Source organism: Gymnoscopelus microlampas, assembly GCF_963454915.1.
Source record: "Gymnoscopelus microlampas genome assembly, chromosome: 13".
Lineage (NCBI taxonomy): Eukaryota > Metazoa > Chordata > Actinopteri > Myctophiformes > Myctophidae > Gymnoscopelus > Gymnoscopelus microlampas.
Window position 1 is genome coordinate 837,481 of NC_139950.1, and position 25,958 is coordinate 863,438.

Genomic DNA, 25,958 nt, shown 5'->3' on the forward strand with positions numbered 1-25,958 from the left:
GACTCACCTGTCAGTAAGGAGCCCCCACTGGGAGGACGTACTGTTGTATCCTACTGACTCACCTGTCAGTGAGGAGCCCCCACTGGGAAGATGTAGCGCCTCCATTCTAATGCTCTTATTAAACATTCCCCACTGACAGGCTCCACCCCCAGCCTGTAGGAGTACATACAGTGAGGTTACCCTCCCCTGTGAATGTCACATTCTGCTAGCCTGGCATTGTCCAGACTGATGACATGGATTCACTCTAACGTTCCTCCATGGTATCAGTCTGTACTTTGGCCAATAGGCAGAGAGTATGAGAAGTCAGAAAATGACTGGGCCAATCAGGGTCTGCTTTTCACTGTTGTACGGACAGCAGTTGAAACGCTGAACGTACAAAAACAATGCCAGGCTAACATTCTGCCTCTTACCAGGTTCTTGACAAATTAGAAAATGATAGATCAAATACTATGCAATGGAAAATGTTACACTGCCATAGGTAGGCCACCAGGCCTGGCGGAGATCTGCGCTCCACGGAGCGCCCCTTTCTTTTTTATGGCTGTGACTGTGATTTGTGACTTTAACAACTTAACAGTTTGTTTTTAACTTTGCTAGGACATATTTACTCACATTGATTATTTAATTTCAACACTTTTTTTTGCAGCACGACCTGAAGGAAAGGCAGCATCTGTCTCAGGTGAGTGTTGTTGAGCATTGAATTGTATTGACTCTATGTACATTTCAGAGAAGGGGCTCAGTAGGGCTTAAAGGGCTTGGAAGTGATATGTTCTTTAAAAAAATAAACAATAATAAACGCTTTTGCAGACAGGGTCGATATACTATTTAGAATTAACACATGATGACAGGGTCTTTAAAATAGGATTGACTTTCAAAATAGTAAATGCGACTTTGCCCTCAATGCCCTCAATACCCGTATATGACAAAAATAACCCAAAAAAAGTGAAAGGGAGACAACAATGATCTGGTCCACAAGGTCCACACCTATACACAAGTTTCCTAGGGCGTTGTGGGCATCACTTCCTATAGAACAGACTTGGGTAAATTCTCCTCTTGCAGCACTGCCACCCAAGTGTAGAATGCCCTGACCCTGTCCCTTATAAAATGTGGATTACAGGCTTCCTTTAAAACAGGCCTGAAAATCCACCTTTCAGGAGTCCAAAGGGCTAAATATCACTTCCCCCTTAGAAAGGTGACCCCCCCCCCCCCCCCCCTTTCTTTACCCCATTCCCTCACCTCCCCTTTTCCCTACTGTGTACATATAGTGTTTTATATGTGTGATGATATTGAAATTTGTTGTACATTTTTGTATGCGATGTTGATGAATTGAATATATAGGACCTCAAACTTCTTGTGTCTATCCTTTTAGATCAAGTGTATGATTGTACTCCTGCTGTTTGTATTTCTGTCTAAGTATTCAATCAATCAATCAATCAATCAATCAATCAATCAATCAATCTCTCTCTCTCTCTCTCTCTCTCTCTCTCTCTCTCTCTCTCTCTCTCTCTCAGATGACACTGATGGAGAGACTTCAGGAAGGGCTGCAAAGAGAAGAAAGAAAGGTAAACAGTTTTGGTTCAATAGCATATTAAGTAGCTGTAGTCTTACAGTGGTACCAAGTTGGCTACGGTGGTACCTCCAGCTTCAGAGGTACCCCTGGCAGAGGGGTGTGGTTTTGTCTTAGTTTTTTCCCCACGGTTTAATACAGTAGGTGGACAGTAGGTGGCAGGGCTGAGCAACTATTGAATGGCTGGCTGGCCATGGGTGTTTGTTTCAGTTCACAGTTAACCCAGTGATTTAGAAATACTCGGTTACAAGTATAAAGTATAAAAATGTTGCAGAATGTCCCATTTCTATTTTTGAAATGTATACAAATATTTTGAAAATAGCCGATCTACAAGCTGCAAGTGTGCCAATATTGTACTTTTACTCCACTACTTTTGGTACTCTAAGTATATTTACAATTTAGGCATTTAGCTGATGCTCTTGATCCAGAGTGATTTACTGTAAGCAAGGGAAACATAAGGCAATACATCAAATGCGTATAAATTGTAATCTAGGATCATACCAAACCAAGAACCTTTCATCAGTCTAGAATCAGTAGAATATCCAATAAAGCAATTTCTAATTACTGAGGTCACTGGACGAGGAATACACACACTAATAGTAGTCATTATATATATAAATATATAGGCTGCACAACCTCATTATGACAGCTTGTAGATCGGCTATTTTCACAATTTAAATAGCAACCCTATGCTGGGGGGGCGCTTTAGCTGAAAATCTACAATCTGAACTTGTAGGTTTGGTGTATTTTAGCCGGTAAATAAACCACCGCTCCGTTTCTCCCCCTCTTTCATGCGCCTGTGTGTGTGTGTGTGTGTGTGTGTGTGTGTGTGTGTGTGTGTGTGTGTGTGTGTGTGTGTAACATGATATGATAAGAGCGTCTGTCGTAAGCGTTTTACTTTCAGTCAGAGAAATTCAAAATAAGAGTGAGACTGACTTGATATTTTTATTTGAAGAATGCTTAGTTTTCATTGTTGCTTTTCATTGTTGCTACACAGAATATCTAATAGCAAGTGTGTGAACCCAATAGCACTTCAAATTAAAAGTGATATTGACTTGTTATTATGCAGTTTTTTGAAGAATTTGACGTTACAACACTTAAAATATAGAATATGACATTTGAACGGTAATATTGTATATCGTATCGATATCGAAATATTTGGCATAAATATCGAGATTTTTTTCCATATCGTGCAGCCCTACTACAAAGTAAAGAAAACGCTCTAAATACATTTGATTTACACTTACGTGTGTGTTCAAATGACTCTCTCTCTGTCTCTCTCTGTCTCTCTGTCTCTCTCTCTATCTCTCTCTATCTCTATCTCTCTCTCTCTATCTCTCTCTCTCTCTCAGATGACAGTGATGATGGAGAGACTTCAGGATGTGTTGGAAAGAAAAGAAAGAAAGGTAAACTGTTTTATTTCAGGAGATCAATAAGGATTGTGACTGATAGGCAAAACCTCTGTCTGTCTGTCTGTCTGTCTGTCTGCTGTCTGTCTGTCTGTCTGACTATCTCTCTCTCTCTCTCTCTCTCTCTCTCTCTCTCTCTCTCTGTGTGTGTGTGTGTGTGTGTGTGTGTGTGTGTGTGTGTGTGTGTGTGTGTGTGTGTGTGTGTGTGTGTGTGTGTGTGTGTGTGTGTGTCTCTCTCTCTCTCTCTCTCTCTCTCTCTCTCTCTCTCTCTCTCTCTCTCTCTCTCTCTCTCTCTCTCTCTCTCTCTTCTCTCTAGAGAATAATCCATCATAAATAGGCTCCATTCATACGTGCAAATGCACCACATGATTCAACATTATGATATTAATAATCATGACAGTAGGTACAGATAATAAGGGCAAGATGCCAAACAAAACATGTTTTCAATGCAATATACCAAAATCTATAACATTAAAAATCAATATCAATAAAAGGACAAACGATCAAGCCTAGTTTTGTATAAACATATTTGAATAGATCACTCTGACGGGCACCGTAATTAAATTCAACTGATATCTCCACGACACTCAATATTGAACTTACTGTACAGGCACGCATCGATTAGCGTCTCCACATGTTCATAAATCAATCCAAACGAACAAAAGTAATCCAATAACTCCTTAGGATAGATCAATAAAGAATCCATAGTCCAGGAAATAATCTGACAGGAGCTAATCCACAACTCAGCATCTCACTGGTATAATGGCTCATTAGCATGCAGTTATATTCCACAAATATGCCTAGGCCTTGCTAAATATATTGCTCATAAGCATTAAAATATGGTCTAACATTGTCAAATAATTAGTATAAAAAATGATAATGGTCATTGTGACCATTATCATTTTTTTTTATTTAATAGCGTTTTTTTAATTCTTCAAAATGTTCTTTTTATAGCGAAAATAGCCGATCTACAAGTTCACAAGCTGTCAAGGTTGTGCAGCCTATATATTTTTGTTATTGAATGTATAGTGAAGTATGTAGGGCTTAAAGGAGAATTTTGGACTAAAGTTTTATTACCTTTTCTATGATGTTATGATATCTTAGGATGAATGGTACAGTAGAAAAATTTCATAACTCCACCCCTGGTCCGCCAGAGCTTAAAAGCCCTCTAAGCTGCCTCATTCACTTGAATGGGGAATCTCACTTACAGTTGAAGCGGATTGGCCTTAGGTGAGATCACATATTTTAATAGCTTTTTTTTTTTTTTTTTTTTTTTAGATCTCATGTTCATAGTGACAGAACACTATGCAACCCCAAAAAAAAAAACCAGAAGTATCGCTAGACGAGATTGAAATCTCGAGATTTCAATCTCGTCTAGCGAGACTTCTGTTTTTTTTGTTTTTTTTTTGACAGTGTTCTGTCACTATGAACGTCAGATCTGTCAAAAAAAAAAAAAAAAAAAAAGCTATTAAAATATGTGATCTAACCTAAGGCCAATCCGCGCACCTTTTTAAGCTGTGGCGGCTCAGGGGTGGAGTTATGAAATTTTTCTACTGTACCATTCATCCTAAGATATCATAACATCATAGAAAAGGTAATAAAACTTTAGTCCAAAATTCTCCTTTAAGTAGTCCTTTAATTGCAATGTGTACCTACAGTATATGATGTTTTAATGCAGACTAATAAAAATAAGGCAACATAAACACATAAGAATTGGTTTGTGATCAGATTGATGCTTAATGAACAGTAAAGACATCAGGATTAGTTAAACCTGGCTGCTAGCCTGGTCTGGCTAACTTCACAGCTAAATCTCCATGTAACTAATGTAGCATGAAAGTGTTTCATGGCTGAACCATGATAAATTCATCCAGGATAGTTAATCTGCTGTCTAGGTTTCAGGCTCCTGGTTAGTTCATTTTCAAAACAGGGCCATGTACATATCCTACAAAAGATTATTACTACTACTGACTACAGTAACGTACTTCTCATCGGGATCCCATGAGCCTTCAAAAGCTCCAATACATCCAGAACAGCTGCTAGGATTCTGATGAGAGTGTAAATACAAGCACATCACATCCATCCTCCACTCACCGCACTGGCTTCATCTCCTCACGGACAGAGTGCAAGATCTCCCTGTTAACCCACCAATGCATCCACAATGACGTCCCCCCCCCCCCCCCACACACACACACACACACACACACACACACACACACACACACACACACACACACACTCTCAATCTACGCTCTTAAAACCCCCCTTTTCTTAATGTGTTGTTTTTATGCAATTGTTCATTTCTTTTAACAAGTTGAAACACATATAAAATTCCATGTCATGAATCTCTCACACTGTTTCACCAACAACTGAATGTTCATTCCTCTTAGCTTCAGAGAAACACTTTGTCGACCAACACCAGCCTGTCCTGATTCAGAGAGTGAAGATGGTGGATCCCATCCTAGATCTACTCCGTGCTGAGGGTGTCATCACCCCTGAGGGCTACAGTAATGTGAGGTCTAAGTCCACCACCCAGGACATGATGAGGGAACTCTATCTACTCCTGAACTCCAACAAAGCCAGAGACATTTTCTACAAAGGTCTAGAGGAACATGAGAATCTTCTCCTTGATGATCTGAAGTAATTTGCATTTTGATTAATTTTTACAAGGTACAAGAGAATGACCCTTTTCAGGCCATTAAGCCTGCAACGATACATGTATTCGTATTGAACTGTTCCATACGAGGGTCTCGGTTCCGTACGCGCTACGAACCCAACGATACAATATTTTTTTTCCCCAGACGACAGACGATGCGCTCTGTGCTCAACCTACTAACCTAGCCTACTAGTCTCAATGGATCTGTGCTCAACCTACTAACCTAGCCTACTAGTCTCAATGGATCTGCGCTCAACAGTGCAACCTAGAGCTAGAGTTGCCTGCTCCCCCCCCCCCCCCCCCCCCCCGCTCCCAAACACAAAACAAAAAAGTCACGCCGTGCGGTGGAAGACACGGTTGGACCGTCGTCGAGAAACACAGCCCCAAAACACACTACCCCCCATTTTTTTCGCCGACCGAGCCCGCCGGATATACCCGTGGCGAGCGTGTTTAGGGACGATGCGGTTTTTGTATTCCATCACAGCCATTCACTGGCTTGTTTACACGTCGAATTTGGGGAAATAAAATAATCAGGAGCTCAAAAACATAATGAGATTATACAAGAGCTATCTGTGCAAAAGCTGCAAAAAGTACAGATTTAAGCAAGTATTTTAAAACAGTGAAAGCTACCGAGGAAAAAGAAAGTCGTCCAAAGTGACGAAAACCAAAGGTATTTGAAGAGGACACAGAGAATGTTGCGGTCATCAGAGATCAGAGGATTTAGCTGCTGATAATGGCAGGAGCAACCAGACACCACCACCAGAGGTCACAGGGTCCATCTTTGGCTTGTTATCATGTGTTTGGAAGGTGGGACAGGGGCAGAGGGCACAGGGTCCATCTTTGGCTTGTTATCATGTGTTTGGGAGGTGGGACAGGAGCAGAGGGCACAGGGTCCATCTTTAGGCCTGTTATCATGTGTTTGGGAGGTGGGACAGGGGCAGAGGGCACAGGGTCTATCTTTAGGCCTGGTATCTCAGGTTTGTGTATATATGTAGCAGTTCACTGACTTTAAATATCTGGGAACAACTATAGACAATAAGCTCACCTTTCAGACCATGCAGATAGCATTTATAAAAAGGCCATCTTCTCAGGAAACATAGAAGTTTTAATGCAATGCAATGCACACCCTAACCATGGTCTACAGGTCCAATATTGTGCCCTACACTATATGTATATTTGATTTGTGATATTTGTGATATGCTGTACGATAGACTGAGGAACACTGTATATTTGACCTGTTGTACATTTGATCATCCATAAACAACAAAAAGGCTCGCACACTGAAAAATGAACATTGAGGTTCTTGCAAAAATAGTCTTTTACTTGCACAAAAGTGCAAAAAGTGACATGGTGATTTATTTATATTTGATCATGTAATTATCACAGTACCATTCTTGTGCCTTTGTATATAAACCTTTATACTTGAAACGTAATTGTATATACACCTTTACTTGATGCTTTTTTTAATAAACCTTTATACGTGATGCTTTTTGTGTTGTGTTGCACTACTCTCCTTCTGCTCTGACCATGTTGTTGGTTGACTAATCTTTTACTCTGATGTTAAACTTTAGTAAAACATCCAGTGAAGGTAATTGTATGTATCTGTTATCTATTGATTCACTGTTAGATCATGCTTTCCTCTATTATCATAGTGTTTTCTATTGCATATTCATTTCATAATGGCATTCTTCAAAATGAGTTATTGTATGATTATTAATAAATTGATCCTTGAAGAGATATGGACCCTCAGGAAATGTCCCTGGATGGAGTCACACAAGAGTAGTAGTAGGTGTCACATGGACGGACCACATCAGAAACGGTGGTCCTCTACGGCAGTGTTTCCCAACCGGGGTGCCGCGGCACTTTAATGCCGGATGACTGGGTGTGCCGTATACAATCTATAACGAAAAGAACAAAAGCACCGCCCCCCCCCCCTCCAGAAAATAAATCCTAGTTGCGGAAATATATTTTATTGGCATCAATTAAAAATGGCCAATTGAACCAATATAACAGAACTACAGGATGTTATTAGCAGATAGTCTATAGCAAAGCTCCGTTCCGTCAGCAGAAATTGGACTTCCGGTTTTCGAGCTAGCAGAAATAAGGGTTCCGGTTGCCTTCAAAATAAGAGCGTGAATTTTTTATGTTTTTTAAAAGACACAAATCTAATTTAAAAATACATTTATGATGTATGCCTTTTAAATGGCTCATACTAAAACACTTCTAAGTGGCAAGTTTAAAAAAGAAAGACACAATTGTATTTAAAAAATACATTTATGATGTACATTATGTCTTTTTAAATGGCTTATACTAGATCACTTCTAAGTGCCAGGTTGTTCCAGTTTGAAATTGGCTATTGACCCCCATTAAATGTGCACTTAGCACTGTTTTGCACTTTAACTGGATATTGATTTGTGTGTGTTACATATATGTATTGTTTTTGTATTGTTTGTCCATTGTTGTAATAATGATGACTCTAGGCCAGGTCACTCTTGGAAAATGATGATGATATAATATTGTTTATTGCAGAAGCAAATAAACAATGATAAAAGAGACCACAAAATATGCTACAAATAATAATAGTAGATAGTGCAAGCGAGATAAAAAAAAGAGAAGAATTTGGGGTTTATAAAGTTGATCTCACGTATTTAAAAACTAAGATACAATACAAATACAAAAGTAATCAGAAAAAAAATATTACAAATTTATATTATTTAACAACATATATACAACATGGAAACACAGCATAAAAAAAGATAGAGAAATATTAGTACATTTTTAGTGTGTGTGTGTGTGTGTGTGTGTGTGTGTGTGTGTGTGTGTGTGTGTGTGTGTGTGTACTTCTCCATAACTGAGCGCCCCTAAACTTGATAGAAAATGGATACAGACCAGTAGAGAATATTGGTGAACATTTGAGAGATAATTTGTAAAAAAAAAAGAAAGTGGCAGGCCGCCCAGTGCGGCCTGACGTAAGAAAAGTGCCAATTTCAGACAATACTGGACACTGGACAGGAGACGGCTGTTGGCGCCAGCACTTTTGACATACGCACACGTTCAGGGAGACCCCCTCTACAACGCCACACTCTCCGCTAAGCCAGACAGGTGTATTTGGAAAAATGGCGGGCCGTCCAGTGAGGTCAGGGGTCAGAAAACAGCCATTTTTAGTGCATAGACTTCACAAATTGGGCGCTGGACACGAGACAGCTATTTGTGGCAGCACTTGTGACATACGCACGCGTTCAGGGAGACCCCCTCTACAACGCCACACTCTCCGCTAAGCCAGACAGGTGTATTTGGAAAAGTGGCGGGCCGTCCAGTGAGGTCAGGGGGCAGAAAACAGCCATTTTTAGTGCATAGACTTCACAAATTGGGCGCTGGACACGAGACAGCTATTTGTGGCGGCACTTGTGACATACGCACGCGTTCAGGGAGACCCCCTCTACAACGCCACACTCTCCGCTAAGCCAGACAGGTGTATTTGGAAAAGTGGCGGGCCGTCCAGTGAGGTCAGGGGGCAGAAAACAGCCATTTTTAGTGCATAGACTTCACAAATTGGGCGCTGGACACGAGACAGCTATTTGTGGCGGCACTTGTGACATACGCACGCGTTCAGGGAGACCCCCTCTACAACGCCACACTCTCCGCTAAGCCAGACAGGTGTATTTGGAAAAGTGGCGGGCCGTCCAGTGAGGTCAGGGGTCAGAAAACAGCCATTTTTAGTGCATAGACTTCACAAATTGGGCGCTGGACACGAGACAGGTATTTGTGGCGGCACTTGTGACATACGCACGCGTTCAGGGAGACCCCCTCTACAACGCCACACTCTCCGCTAAGCCAGACAGGTGTATTCGGAAAAGTGGCGGGCCGTCCAGTGAGGTCAGGGGTCAGAAAACAGCCATTTTTAGGGCATAGACTTCACAAATTGGGCGCTGGACACGAGACAGGAATTTGTGGCGGCACTTGTGACATACGCACGCGTTCAGGGAGACCCCCTCTACAACGCCACACTCTCCGCTAAGCCAGACAGGTGTATTTGGAAAAGTGGCGGGCCGTCCAGTGAGGTCAGGGGGCAGAAAACAGCCATTTTTAGTGCATAGACTTCACAAATTGGGCGCTGGACACGAGACAGCTATTTGTGGCGGCACTTGTGACATACGCACGCGTTCAGGGAGACCCCCTCTACAACGCCACACTCTCCGCTAAGCCAGACAGGTGTATTTGGAAAAGTGGCGGGCCGTCCAGTGAGGTCAGGGGTCAGAAAACAGCCATTTTTAGTGCATAGACTTCACAAATTGGGCGCTGGACACGAGACAGGTATTTGTGGCGGCACTTGTGACATACGCACGCGTTCAGGGAGACCCCCTCTACAACGCCACACTCTCCGCTAAGCCAGACAGGTGTATTCGGAAAAGTGGCGGGCCGTCCAGTGAGGTCAGGGGTCAGAAAACAGCCATTTTTAGGGCATAGACTTCACAAATTGGGCGCTGGACACGAGACAGGAATTTGTGGCGGCACTTGTGACATACGCACGCGTTCAGGGAGACCCCCTCTACAACGCCACACTCTCCGCTAAGCCAGACAGGTGTATTTGGAAAAATGGCGGGCCGTCCAGTGAGGTCAGGGGTCAGAAAACAGCCATCTTTAGTGCATAGACTTCACAAATTGGGCGCTGGACACGAGACAGGAATTTATGGCGGCACTTGTGACATACGCACGCGTTCAGGGAGACCCCCTCTACAACGCCACACTCTCCGCTAAGCCAGACAGGTGTATTTGGAAAAGTGGCGGGCCGTCCAGTGAGGTCAGGGGTCAGAAAACAGCCATTTTTAGTGCATAGACTTCACAAATTGGGCGCTGGACACGAGACAGGAATTTGTGGCGGCACTTGTGACATACGCACGCGTTCAGGGAGACCCCCTCTACAACGCCACACTCTCCGCTAAGCCAGACAGGTGTATTTGGAAAAATGGCGGGCCGTCCAGTGAGGTCAGGGGTCAGAAAACAGCCATATTTAGTGCATAGACTTCACAAATTGGGCGCTGGACACGAGACAGGAATTTGTGGCGGCACTTGTGACATACGCACGCGTTCAGGGAGACCCCCTCTACAACGCCACACTCTCCGCTAAGCCAGACAGGTGTATTTGGAAAAGTGGCGGGCCGTCCAGTGAGGTCAGGGGTCAGAAAACAGCCATTTTTAGTGCATAGACTTCACAAATTGGGCGCTGGACACGAGACAGGAATTTGTGGCGGCACTTGTGACATACGCACGCGTTCAGGGAGACCCCCTCTACAACGCCACACTCTCCGCTAAGCCAGACAGGTGTATTCGGAAAAGTGGCGGGCCGTCCAGTGAGGTCAGGGGTCAGAAAACAGCCATTTTTAGGGCATAGACTTCACAAATTGGGCGCTGGACACGAGACAGGAATTTGTGGCGGCACTTGTGACATACGCACGCGTTCAGGGAGACCCCCTCTACAACGCCACACTCTCCGCTAAGCCAGACAGGTGTATTTGGAAAAGTGGCGGGCCGTCCAGTGAGGTCAGGGGTCAGAAAACAGCCATTTTTAGTGCATAGACTTCACAAATTGGGCGCTGGACACGAGACAGGAATTTGTGGCGGCACTTGTGACATACGCACGCGTTCAGGGAGACCCCCTCTACAACGCCACACTCTCCGCTAAGCCAGACAGGTGTATTCGGAAAAGTGGCGGGCCGTCCAGTGAGGTCAGGGGTCAGAAAACAGCCATTTTTAGGGCATAGACTTCACAAATTGGGCGCTGGACACGAGACAGGAATTTGTGGCGGCACTTGTGACATACGCACGCGTTCAGGGAGACCCCCTCTACAACGCCACACTCTCCGCTAAGCCAGACAGGTGTATTTGGAAAAGTGGCGGGCCGTCCAGTGAGGTCAGGGGTCAGAAAACAGCCATTTTTAGTGCATAGACTTCACAAATTGGGCGCTGGACACGAGACAGGAATTTGTGGCGGCACTTGTGACATACGCACGCGTTCAGGGAGACCCCCTCTACAACGCCACACTCTCCGCTAAGCCAGACAGGTGTATTTGGAAAAATGGCGGGCCGTCCAGTGAGGTCAGGGGTCAGAAAACAGCCATTTTCAGACCCCCTCTAAAAAATTGTTTTTTGAAATAGTGAAAATAGACGATTAGCATGCAGATATACGTCAGAATCACTTGTCAGTGCACATTTATTTATATTTATTTATTTAACAGGGACAATGCACATTGATCAACATGTCAGTTATTCACGTCCATGTAAATGAGCCAGAGTTGGCTAATTTTCATCTGTAGTCCCTGGGCAGGCTGTTAAAAAAGTGGTATAGTTATCCATACAAAAAGAGACATTGTCAACTATACAAAACAAGTAGACATAGTACAATACAGTAAAATAGGAGGAGACACATCAGTGATTAATGGAGGCGAAATTTACTCATGATTACAAATTTGGTTAGCTTTTAGCCATCTTTTAAGGTTGAATTTGAAGGTTAGAAAGTTGTTGGTCTCTCTTACTTCGGTAGGAAGACTGTTCCAGTGATGGGGGGCTCTAACAGAGAAGACTGTTTTACCAACACACTCCGTCTGAATGGTACCTCACAGTCTCCTCTGGTAGTTGCCCTTGTTGATCTGTCACCACTCTCCCTTCGCTCTATGAACTGTTTTAGTGGTGGAGGTGCAAGCCCATTTAAAACCTTAAAAATGAGACAGGCATCTGCAAAATGTTTAAAGCTATCAAAATTAAATAAATTATACTTTTGAACTATACGGCAATGGTGGTAACGTTTGGGTTTTTGATCAAGTGTTTTTAATGTCTGTTTGTAAAGTGATTCTATGGGTTTGAGAGTTCTTAGATGTGTCTGTCAGTGCATTGTGCAAATAACATTGTGCAAATAAGTGTCAATTGGTCACCTGGTAGTACCAGGTGACACTTTGCCGACTGGGACTGTACGTGTGGGACTGGGACTATTTTAAAATAGTTAAAATAGGCGATATACTGTACAAGCTCACAATGTGATTTACAATTTAGGCATTTAGGCATTTAGCAGACGCTCTTAATCCAGAGCGATTTACAGTAAGCAAGGTAATACATCAAATGCATAGAAATAGTAATCTAGGATCATACTGTATGTAAACCAAGAATCATCAGTCTAACAGCTTCCTATCCCCCCAAAAAATCTATAATCTCTACATTGAAACTATTCAAACTATAGGATGCCAGGTCAACAATGGCCTGGCATCTGTCTACATAACATGGTATCTAATTACATTTTAGCCTTTGCATAAGCCTGCAAGCCTGCAATGCGTTGCTATCTTGTATTTTTGCACATTTGCCACTGCTGCTACAGATTATCATACATGTTTTAAGAGGTTTATCATACATGCCATTCCATCTGTACTTTCATTTTATTTCTGTTATCTATAATTCTAAAAAGATATTGGTTGTGTTAGCACAGTCTCTGTAGAAACAGCCCAAATAGCTGTCTCGTGTCCAGCGCCCAATTTGTGAAGTCTATGCACTAAAAATGGCTGTTTTCTGACCCCTGACCTCACTGGACGGCCCGCCATTTTTCCAAATACACCTGTCTGGCTTAGCGGAGAGTGTGGCGTTGTAGAGGGGGTCTCCCTGAACGCGTGCGTATGTCACAAGTGCCGCCACAAATACCTGTCTCGTGTCCAGCGCCCAATTTGTGAAGTCTATGCACTAAAAATGGCTGTTTTCTGACCCCTGACCTCACTGGACGGCCCGCCACTTTTCCAAATACACCTGTCTGGCTTAGCGGAGAGTGTGGCGTTGTAGAGGGGGTCTCCCTGAACGCGTGCGTATGTCACAAGTGCCGCCACAAATTCCTGTCTCGTGTCCAGCGCCCAATTTGTGAAGTCTATGCCCTAAAAATGGCTGTTTTCTGACCCCTGACCTCACTGGACGGCCCGCCACTTTTCCGAATACACCTGTCTGGCTTAGCGGAGAGTGTGGCGTTGTAGAGGGGGTCTCCCTGAACGCGTGCGTATGTCACAAGTGCCGCCACAAATTCCTGTCTCGTGTCCAGCGCCCAATTTGTGAAGTCTATGCACTAAAAATGGCTGTTTTCTGACCCCTGACCTCACTGGACGGCCCGCCACTTTTCCAAATACACCTGTCTGGCTTAGCGGAGAGTGTGGCGTTGTAGAGGGGGTCTCCCTGAACGCGTGCGTATGTCACAAGTGCCGCCACAAATTCCTGTCTCGTGTCCAGCGCCCAATTTGTGAAGTCTATGCCCTAAAAATGGCTGTTTTCTGACCCCTGACCTCACTGGACGGCCCGCCACTTTTCCGAATACACCTGTCTGGCTTAGCGGAGAGTGTGGCGTTGTAGAGGGGGTCTCCCTGAACGCGTGCGTATGTCACAAGTGCCGCCACAAATTCCTGTCTCGTGTCCAGCGCCCAATTTGTGAAGTCTATGCACTAAAAATGGCTGTTTTCTGACCCCTGACCTCACTGGACGGCCCGCCACTTTTCCAAATACACCTGTCTGGCTTAGCGGAGAGTGTGGCGTTGTAGAGGGGGTCTCCCTGAACGCGTGCGTATGTCACAAGTGCCGCCACAAATTCCTGTCTCGTGTCCAGCGCCCAATTTGTGAAGTCTATGCACTCCAGTGAACAGCATTTATCCATTTAGATACATTTTTTATGTTATTAAAACAGTTAAACACTTTTTTTATTACAAATATACATAATATGTGTTTTCTAGCTTCGTTTAAATGCTTAATTTATAGTTTTAATGTGCAAATGAACCGTTTTTCAATGGTTTTCAATGGTTTCTTTTTACTCTAGAGGGTACTCTTATTCTGAAGAGATCGTCAACCGGAAGTCTTATTTCTGCTCCGTTATTTCTGCTGACGGAACACAGCTCTATAGCAAACTATCATTTCACATCAATGTAATTATAACAGAAATTTTCTCACCATATATCATTTCTACAAGGTGTCCAGAACAACATACTAAAAGTCCTAAGAAATCCTATTTGCGGAAATATGTTTAACTCATTCACTGCCAGACTTATTTGTGGCTGTGTGGTCCCACTGCCAGGATTTTGCGATTCTCTTACCTTTTAAAGTAGTCACAGAATATTTATCTCCAGTATGATGGATATGTATGATCAGCTTAAATAGAGCGGTCTGGGAATTAAATGAGTGTGAGTGGATGAGTATGTGGAGCTGACACGGTCCAATAGTCGGCCACCAACAACTGCACTGAGTTCCCTGACAGAACTTGCTCTGCTCATGTCTGTGACAGGCGCGACGCTCATTTGTGTATCGGCTGCATGCTTGCCTCTCGCCGCGATGAGCGCTCTATCACCGTTGCTCTCTCGACTAGGTGTCAGGTTGTTCTCTGTCTGCTGGCTGTGGGAGTGAAAGAAGAATCAAAGTGCTGCTATGATAGACTGCCTGACCAGGGATCAGATTACTGCAGGACAACACATGGGGGAACATCTTTAGTTAAAGTGAGAGCAGAGAGCGCACGCACAAACTATACCTCTGTGGAATCAAAGTGCACCGTGGCATCATGTGATCATGGATTAAGATACTTATTCATCCAGGTGAAAACATGCAATTTAATGTCATATTGTCAATTATTGTAGGCTGCTACAGCTGACATCACATGTTATACTTAAGTAAAAGTATCGACCTGCGACATGTTGTTGTACTTTTACTTTTTTTCCCCCTCCCCTGGCTGGGGTGTCCCCTCCCTTGGGTCGGTCGGCCTGCCCATCTTCCCCCTTTCCCCCCAGCACTGGCCATATGGCATAGTAAGTTTTATTGCTAACTCCATTATCTGTATTGTTTTTAGTCTATGAAATGAATTCGCTCTCTTATTATTGGTGATGATAATGATCTTAACCTGAATTTACAATAAAGCTTTTTGTACATTTGCTAAACACTGTTTGAGCCTTTTATCATGTATTGTTCACTATTTGAGTGAGGAAGTCCTTGTCTCAGGTGGATTGTTAAAATAGTATTTAGGGCGCAATCCCCTAGGTGGCGTAGTTGGCTATGACTTAACCCATTAAGACCTGAAGCCCATTCTACAAATATCTTCTAAATCCCAACAGTACAGAGTGCGTGCGTGCGTGCGTGCGTGCGTGCGTGCGTGCGTGCATGTGTTGGTGTTTGCATGACTTTCATCGACTGATTATTGTTGTGGTCACTGAGGTGCAGTTACCCAACTTGACCACAGGGTGGCATCTCAGTGCAGCATCATGTGGCATAAACAGAGTTATAATTATAGAAGAGGTATATTGTCATTAGTAGTAATAACAGAGCAGTAGTATATTTATTTGTTTTTACTAAATCATGTATGATCACTTTAACATTGTTTTCATTGTTATTATTGTTATTATAATGTACAGTATGTAGTTAGGAAGGTGTTAGGATTGAAGGTTTAGTTTGAGCATGGTTCAGTGTCTGACAGTTTTACAATAATACAACCTTTAATATGTCTTAGCCTTTATGAAACCATACAATACATAGTCTTATGTCTAAGTTATAGAATACTTTATGAAACCATACAATACATAGTCTTATGTCTAAGTTATAGAATAATTTATGAAACCATACAATACATAGTCTTATGTCTAAGTTATAGAATACTTTATGAAACAATACAATACATAGTCTTATGTCTAAGTTATAGAATACTTTATGAAACCATACAATACATAGTCTTATAGAATACTTTATGAAACCATACAATACATAGTCTTATGTCTAAGTTATAGAATACTTCAACAGTTTGAATGCAGCTCAACCCAGGGTGTCACAACAACAACAACAACAACAACAACAACAACAACAACAACCACCACCACCACCACCACCACCACCACCACCACCACCACAACAGCTAAATCATAATACATATTATACTGAGCTACTGGAACCAGATATCTGCACTGGATCTCTGAATGACTGAATACAATATATCAACACATATAGTTTGTGTAAAGTGAATATGATTATATGAATGAATATATTATAGTCTATGTACTGCTGATAACAACAAAGTAGTCAATGACACCAATTACTTATGTTTAAGGTCAATGTTGTCCCCATCATTAAAAGAGTTCACCATATGGGTTGAAAACAAGATTGTAAAGTGTATGGCATAGAAAAACATGAATATAATAATAATAAAAAAACATGATCACTGTGTAGATGGGGATAATTATGTATTTATTTATTAGTCCTTTTGATCCCCTTAAGGATCAAGTTCCTTATAGATCCTACTATTGATCTTTTCTATTATTGGTAGTTTGTCAAAGGTTTAACATACTAAATGTCCAATAATTAAACACAACTTCTCACAGACAAGACAATGCATAGAGAGTACTGTCACTTTAAGACTCATTTATGCTTCATCGTACCATGGTGTCACACGCCTAAAGCAGCCTCGATCTACAAGCTCACAACGCCTCGCATCGCACCTCCTGGTGAGCTTGTAGATCTGCCATTTTCGTCAAAGGCAAGTCCTTCAGTCACTCTCACTCTCTCTCTCAGAGGGGAGTGCTGTAGGAAATGCACTCAGGTGTGTGTGGGAGGAGGGGAGTGGCTTAATGATGACATCATGCAGGTGTGTGTGTATGTGTGTGTGTGTGTGTGTGTGTGTGTGTGTGTGTGTGTGTGTGTGTGTGTGTGTGTGTGTGTGTGTGTGTGTGTCACAACAACACAGAACTACAGCAGCGAACAAAGACTCCATTATGAGACAACATGTGTAGAGTAAGTTTTAATGATCCTCAGAGCTCTATAGTTCTATAACTCTATAGCTCTATAGTTCTATACATTGGCATTAAAGCTGTAAATGTGTCACATTTAATGATGAAAGTTGTTGCTTTGTTTACTTGGTGTTGTTGTGGTTAGCCTAGCCGTTAGCCTAGCCGTGAGGAGAGACAAACTAAAACGGGTCAAGTTGCATTGGAGAGAAGCAGATCTACAAGCTCACAACATGTCACTCTGCAACACGTTGTGAGCTTGTAGATCTGCTGTTTTCTGCACAGAGCCAAGTATAAATCAGCTTTCAGACGACATGAGGAGATTAACATGTTAATATTAGATGTTTCTCCTCTTTCTATTTGAATCTCATGACATTGAAGACGAGACAAAGTTCCTTAAATGAATGTCAGTATGATGTGTCTCATGACACTGTGTGTGGTTAACTCATTCACTGCCAGATAAACACATCCTCTATGCTGCTCCTTGTCAGTGATTTACGAGTGTTTTCACCTTTATGACAAATCATAGAATCTTCTTCTGCACAACGATCCCCCCGCCGATGCCGATGGCTTTAAAAGACGTAGGAGGGTCTCAGAGACTCTGTGAAAACCATGTGCCGCCACGATAATCCCTTCCATCAGTGGCGTGCACAGACATTTTGAGGGGCAGGTGCTCAAGTAAATTATACTTTTTTTGTTTACTTGGTCTGCTCTTTTTTCCCTCTACACCTATACCTCTTTGCCAAAAATAGCCGATCTACAAGCCCACAACGCCTCGCAGCGCGAGGCGTTGTGGGCTTGTAGATCGGCTATTTTTGGCTAAAGTTCTCCTCAGAAAAGGGATGCTAGGTTTCGAGTGGTTATGGTAAAAAGAAAAATCATATCACATAAAGATTTGGCGGACCCCCTGTAGTAACTCTGAGGACCCCCTTGGGGTCCCGGACCCCCTGTTGAAGACCCCTGCTGTAAACTGGAAAAAAAACTAGTTTTTTCTTTTTTTCAAAAGGGCACTTCTGGTCAAGAGGGAAAAGGGCAGGTGCTCTAGCACCACCTAGAGTCTATCTGTGCACGTCCCTGCCTTCCATAGAAATGAGCAGGTGAATGAGGGATGATTTTCACCACAAAACAACAAAAAGCAGAGAAAAGGCCTTTGTCTTTTTTAAAGAAAGTGAATGAGCTGTTTCATTTTGCTGTTTCTATCTAACATTACCCCCCCCCCCCCCCCCCTCTGCCACTCAGACAGAAGAGCTCATCTACATGTCTGGATGACATCTCACACTGAATGTCTTCTCAGCGCCTCAAGCTGAACACACCACACTGAGCTTCTCTTCTTCAGGTAAGTCCTGACATCCTGTTTCTACATTGAAGCCATATTCACCTTATTCCTTATGGAATGCCAAAAATGCCGTATCTAGATATAAATACATAAATAAATACATGAATTTATAAAGCAAGAAATGTTAAAATAAATAAATAATTGTGCAAGGAAATGCACAATTAAATATTGAAATGTATTCATTTATGTATTTATTTATGTATTTATATATTTATGTATTTATTTATTTGTATATTTATGTTTTTATTGATGTTTTTAATTATTTATTTAAACATTTAATTATTTATTTATGTATTTATTTCCTTATTTATTTACGTATTTATTTATTTAATTATTTATTTAAACATTTAATTATTTCCTTATTTATTTACGTATTTATTTATTTAATCATTTATTTAAACATTTAATTATTTATTTATGTATTAATTTCCGTATTTATTTAAACATTTATTTCATGAATCATTTCATGCCGTATTTCATTGACGGTATGTTAATGAGGGGGCAGGCTTTAGCAATCAAACCCAGAGCGATCAAACTTCCAGCCCATAGAGCTGGTCAGTGGTCAAATGTATTACTATTTTGTTGATGATGATAACTGTGTTTATTGTCTCCGCCAGGCCGAAAGGCATGGCGAGAGAGTATGTTTTACCCCCCGTCCGTCCGTCCGTGTGTGTGTGTGTGTGTGTGTGTGTGTGTCCGTGTGTCATTCTGTCATTTTGTGGACAGCTAATCTCTGGCACCGTTGGCTTGATCGCAGCGAAACTGTGCACACACACACTCCCTGGATGCCAAAGCCGAACTTCTGCTCCACATTTTTCACATGGGCCTTTTATAGCGCCACCAGGAGGCCGATTTGTGCAAAACACATTTTTGAACAGTACTTCTACAGATTTTGGCCAAAAATCCCCCAAATCGGTACACAGTATCTCTATAGTCATTAAAAGAAACGTCTCCTTTCAGATTTTTCATATTCCATCCTGATTGGCAAAAATTGTCTTTCAAAGTTTGCAGGAGTACTCCGTTTCGAACAAAATGCCTCAAATCATGAACACAGCATGCAATTTCCGTGAAATTTTGCACACACGTTCCCATTAGGCAGAGGAAGAAATGCCACTTGAAAATATTCAAATCAGCCTCATGGTGGCGCTGTAACAGGCCGATACGTGTTTTTACACATTTGCCTTTTATAGCACCACCAGGAGGCAGACTTATGTAAAACACATTTTTTGATATTAAGCCTTCATATTTTATCCAAATTTCACGCAAATCGGTACACATGATCTCTATAGTCATGTGATCAGGACGGATCTGTTTGATTTTTCATATTCCATCCTGATTGACTAACATTGACATGTAATGTTTGCAGGAGTGGCCCGTTTTGAACAAAATGCCGCAAATCATGAACGCAGCGTCCGATTGCGGTGAACCTTTGAACGCACATTCACACTATGTTGAGGAACAAATGCCACCCTTTTAACATTGGCCTGTTATAGCGCCACCAGCAGGTCAAATTTAGCAAAACACATTTTTAGAACAAAATGCCTCAAATCATGAATGCAAAGTCCGATTGTCGTGCAAGGCCTAAGAAGAAATGGCACCCTTTTCACATTGGCCTATTATTGCGCCACCAGGAGGCCACAATAATATACCTGACCTGGCGGAGACTGGTGCTCCGAGGAGCACTTTTTCTAGTTTGTCATGGATTTGAGCCAGCCATGACACTGGGGACACCCTAGCCTGCCCCCCCCCCCTGGATTCGCTGTTTATCTGTGCCAGATTACATTATCTGCCATATGTGTTTCTTCAAAACACACTACGGTCATACCCAGGGGGCAAAGGGGGGTGTGCTGCATTTGCCCTGCCATCAAAGGTTGGCCACCAGAAATAATATCTATGACCCAGTAGGATCACAAGCTATATGGACAACCCGGTCAATTTTTTGCTGGAAATCCAATATGGCCGCCTCAATATTGGCCCCTATCAGAAAATAGCTTTGGCGATAACTTTTGAACCAGATGGGCTAGAAATGCAAACTTGGTGTCTATTTCATGGTTTCAGAGCATGAGAAACTCAATGGAATACTTTTCAAGATGGACGCCACCCGAAAATGAGTTTTACTATGACTTTTACAGTGACAGCTAACTGTTATGGCAAAAAGTTTGCTTTTTAAGCAATATGAACACATTTGGTCAGTTTGAGCTTTCATTTCTATGTTGTCAATATGGCTGCAGTCATAAATAATGTATGGTATTACATTTTTGCTCAGATTCTATCTATAGTTGTGGGGATGATTGCAGAGAAAAATCTGAGAAAAAGCCCACAATGTATCTTATGTATCATTTTAATAAACTAACTACAATATAAACAGACACATGCACACTCCAAGACTTGCCAAAAACTTCAACTTTAGGGCTATACAAATTAACATAGTGGTATGCATTCAAGTAACATAACAAAATATAGACTTTAGTGACAAACAGAGTAAAAGCGGAGTTGAGGTTGCCTACAAAAGGTTCATTTTGACCTCTATGGTGCTGTCTTGCCTGCTTCTAAAGCCAATGATACTATGGTACACAATGCTATTCACTGTCACTGTTGTCACGTGTTGCACTGATCCTGCTGCATCGTGTCTCCAGTCCCTTCCAACGGCATCCTAAGTAGCATGGAATTGCCTTCTTTGTACAGGAACAGTTTTTCTGGCAGCTTTTGATACAGCTGCATGTAGATGCAAGGGGGACTGCATTGCTAGCACTGAGAGACCATCCATACTCTGCGAAAGAGGGAATATTCGGCTTGGCGATGTGTGCACATTTATCTATTATGGTTGCTAGAGCAGCTCTTCTCAGGTGCAGGTCAAAGGCATTCTCTGTCGGGGGCAGTAGCTTTAAGAGGGTTGATCTATTATTGAGGAACTTGTACACTCTAAGCTTACTCAGGTCAAAATCCTCCGGTTGGTCCGCTTTGGATGTATATACAGCAATTGTGAGGTCTCGTGCCTGATTGATGACGTCATCTGAGAAGGAATCAGAAGAGTTTTCACCAAACTCCTCAAGTGCAGGGAGATCCAGACACATGCTGGCCTTGAACCATGCCTTCTTCCCAGTGAAGAAGGGATAGCTGGTGGTATCTCTGCCACTTAAACTATGGATAAATTAAGGGCAGGGCACGACACTGTGCGAGCCCCAGTGCTGATACCATTTGATGGATAGGAAGGTATGAATTTTGCTCTGTTCTCACCCACAGCTCTGGAAAGCATCTGAGATGGGTTGCTTCATAGTAAAGGCACATGATGATGATGTCTGTGTCATTGGCATGGATGACAACTCTGTCAACTTTGTCATTCTGGACACTGTACAGGGTGTGGAGTATTATTCTTGTATCAGCCTCCTGTTGTGTGGATTCTAGTGCAGGGACATCTTCAATAGACCCCTCCTTGATCACCACACTCATTGTCTCTTCTTTAAAGATTTTTTTTGTGGCTTTTTATAGCTTTATTGGGAGAGGGATAGTGAAAGTAGGCTGACAGGAAATGGGGAGAGAGATGGGGGAAGACACGCAGCAAAGGCCGTCGGGAACGGGACGCGAACCCGCGGCACGCTGTCTGTTAAGGGATTTCAACCAGGGTGCCTGGACCGCGACGCCACGGCCCAGGCCATTGTCTCTTCTTTAAACCCCCCACCCAGGTAAAGATGTGTTGGACCAAGGGCCGACTTAAGTTTCTCATTTTCACACCATTCGTCACAGAGGAAACTCAATAGGTTTGCCTTGTTAGCTGACACAGAAAAAAACTCCCGAGGATCTGGAGCTGTGTAATGCATACTGACTTCATATTCTTTGGAAGGTTTTGGTCGAGCATATCTGTGTTCTTGCTCAGCTGTCTTAAGACTAGGTCCACTGTACCGGTCACAACAGAAGTGAATGATCTCTGTGCCAGCAGGCACATCATTCAACAGCAGACGTTGGTATCGTTCAGCGATTGTTCCAAATGCTTCACCTTTCAGGAACGACCAATGGCGTATGGCATACATGGCACCAATAACTACTGCTGTTTTTCTGTCTTCTGTAGGCAGGTCAGGGATGCATGCAACTTTGGTCACCTCTTTCAGGACCTTCACAAGGCTTGCCTTGGTACCTGTTCTCATCCTGCCATCTTCCTGGAAGAGGGAAGGGGGGGAAGTCACTGCACTCCTGGTTGCCTATAAAGTCAACAAGGTTGAGTTCTCCACCACTGGCTATGAGTTGGGTCATGCGCAGGAGGGCAGTAATTTCATTGCTCTTGCCAGGTGCTGAGGTTTTCCCCTTCGATTTTTGGGATTTTGTGTTTTGAGTGTGGAAAGTGTTAAGCTTCATTATGCTTGTCTTCTTCTGATCACTGGACAGTGATTCACACAGTGCCTTCAGACCCAGTTCTTTCACACTCATCAAGTCGTCCTTGACTGTGGAATCAGCACACTGTCCTGTAGATATGTTGATCATGGATGATGTTCTCACTGTAAATGGGTTAGTCTCCACTGCTGCCATGACCTTGACTACCATCTCTGCATCCCGGGTTACACGACTCTGACCAGACTCATGGTGTGGGTTGGAGGAGTGGAGGTGGAGCATAGACTTGAGCTCTGCAGAGACAGCTGCAGTGAGTGGTTTTGTGTAGACCCATTTTGTCCGGGCAGCAGGGCTGAGTGTAATGCCATCCAGACCGCTTGCTTCCTTGGCATCAGCATTATAGGTCTGCTCCAGTAGCATGTCAAGAGCAACACTGTTGTGGCTGCCATCTGCTCGTCTGCCAACAAATACATCTGCCATCAGTGCTTCATGTACCTCTGAAGCTGTTTCTGGTAGTTTCTTCATCTCAGCCAAAAACAGAGGTAAAGATTGCCGCCCGTACTTGTACTGGCCTGCTGCAGTGAGGTAGGGTATCATTCTTGCTGATTCACAGAGATGTCCTGTCCAGTCACCTTCCCGATCGTAGTAGATAAACCTTTGGAGAATATCTGACATCTCCAAGAAGGTTGCCCAGAGGACTGCAGTTGGTTGGAAATTCCATGCTACTTAGGATGCCGTTGCCAGGGACTGGAGACACGATGCAGCAGGATCAGTGCAACACGTGACAACAGTGACATTGAATAGCATTGTACCATAGTATCATTGGCTCTAGAAGCAGGCAAGACAGCACCATAGAGGTCAAAAGTAACCTTTTGTAGGCAACCTCAACTCCGCTTTTACTCTGTTTGTCACTAAGTAGTCTATATTTTGTTATGTTACTTGAATGCATACCACTATGTTCATTTGTATAGCCCTAAAGTTGAAGTTTTTGGCAAGTCTTGGAGTGTGCATGTGTCTGTTTATATTGTAGTTAGTTTATTAAAATGATACATAAGATAAATTGTGGTCTTTTTCTCAGATTTTTCTCTGCAATCTTCCCCACAACTATAGATAGAATCTGAGCAAAAATGTAATACCATACACTATTTATGACTGCAGCCATATTGACAACATAGAAATGAAAGCTCAAACTGACCAAATGTGTTCATATTGCTTAAAAAGCAGACTTTTTGCCATAACAGTTAGCTGTCACTGTAAAAGTCATAGTAAAACTCATTTTTGGGTGGCGTCCATCTTGGAAATATGCAAAGTAAAGGTCCAGACACACCTAATCATAAAGATAAGTATTCCATTGAGTTTCTCATGCTCTGAAACCATGAAATAGACACCAAGTTTGCATTTCTAGCCCATCTGGTTCAAAAGTTATCGCCAAAGCTATTTTCTGATAGGGGCCAATATTGAGGCGGCCATATTGGATTTCCAGCAAAAAATTGACCGGGTTGTCCATATAGGTTGTGATCCTACTGGGTCATAGATATTATTTCTGGTGGCCAACCTTTGATGGCAGGGCAAATGCAGGTTTCCAAAAAAAGGGGGGTTTGCCCCCTGGGTATCATGTGATCAAGATGTATGAGTCAGACCCATTCCAAATAGCTATGACTGGCTTCCAAAGGGCCCTGGGTAGGCAACCCGGCCTGGTGGAGACCTGTGCTCTAAGGAGCACACTTTTCTAGTGTTTATAATAATTTGGTTTGATTTGATAAATTAACAAATAACAATGAAAGCCATAATATATTTAAAAATCACACCTGTGTGAAGGTAGCGGCGCCTTTGATATATTTTGTCATAGATATGTGTTTCTACTAGAGAAACAATATTAAATCTCTGTAAATTTATTTCAAGGCTTCCAGTGGCACTAAATAGTGCCATTTGAACATTACGTTCTTGTATCTTTCTCTTTCTATTCGTCATATTGGGAAGAATCTTGGACAGATCCCAAGATTCCCAAGATAAAGTTAAATTGAGGATCTAACTTTAAATAACTTACCTAGAAGGAGACTTTAGCCAAATGAATAATAAAATGAAATTATTAAATATTTCTAGATATTACTCATTGTTTATTTAGTCATTGTTTATATAGACATCTAATTCTATATTCATGACATCATAGTGATGTCATGAATAGTAACATAGTGATGTCATGAATAGTGACCAATCAGAACGTTGACGGACCTGACCAATCAGAACGTTGACGGACCTGACCAATCAGAACCTTGGCGAGCCTGACCAATCAGAACGTTGACGGACCTGACCAATCAGAACCTTGGCGAGCCTGACCAATCAGAACGTTGACGGACCTGACCAATCGGAACCTTGGCGAGCCTGACCAATCAGAACCTTGGCGAGCCTGACCAATCAGAACGTTGACGCAAAAGCCAGGTATAGAGGGCTAATATCCGCTCTATACCTAAAGGTATAGAGCGGCTAGCGCTGCTAAAAATATGAAGCAAAACTAAATAATATATAACAATAAATAAATGCTTGGGGATAATCCCCAACATGTTCAAAAAGGAATAGGAAGAAATAAAGACGTATTTACTCCTACCCCCTTCGTATATATCATTCCTGATTCATATAAACAATTACAAATTTAAATCAAAATCATAAAATCCTATGATATCTGTATAAATGAAATATATATTTAAAAAAATCTTATACATATGATATTCCCTGAAGGGTTTCCTGAAGGTCCATGACTGCTTTCCTAACTGTGTTTCTGGGACCACCTTTGACCCCTGAGGGGTTTCTCGGGGGTCCATGGCTGGTTCCCAAACTGTGGGTCTAGGACCCACAGTGGTCCCTGAAGGGTGTCAAACTGTGGTTTGGGGACCTATGGGGGTCCCTGAAG

At 42.4% G+C, this 25,958-nt stretch overlaps 2 protein-coding genes across 3 annotated transcripts in view; one reads left to right on the forward strand and one right to left on the reverse strand.

The window, feature by feature from the left end:
* LOC311058221 (uncharacterized protein) overlaps positions 1–7,110 on the forward strand; it is an 81,303-nt gene extending 74,193 nt beyond the window's left edge. For both annotated transcript variants that reach the window (XM_084075585.1, XM_084075586.1), the window contains exons 22-25: positions 644–676; positions 1,509–1,559; positions 2,917–2,970; positions 5,361–7,110. In XM_084075585.1, coding sequence (XP_083931711.1) covers positions 644–676; positions 1,509–1,559; positions 2,917–2,970; positions 5,361–5,614 — 392 coding nt within the window. In that variant the 3' untranslated portion in view covers positions 5,615–7,110. The remainder of the gene's footprint in view (positions 1–643; positions 677–1,508; positions 1,560–2,916; positions 2,971–5,360) is intronic.
* The window catches only part of LOC311058114 (uncharacterized protein), a gene marked incomplete at its 3' end in the record, with an annotated part of 223,736 nt that overhangs the window by 147,373 nt on the left and 50,405 nt on the right, over positions 1–25,958 (reverse strand). The gene's annotated exons all lie outside the window — the stretch shown is intronic.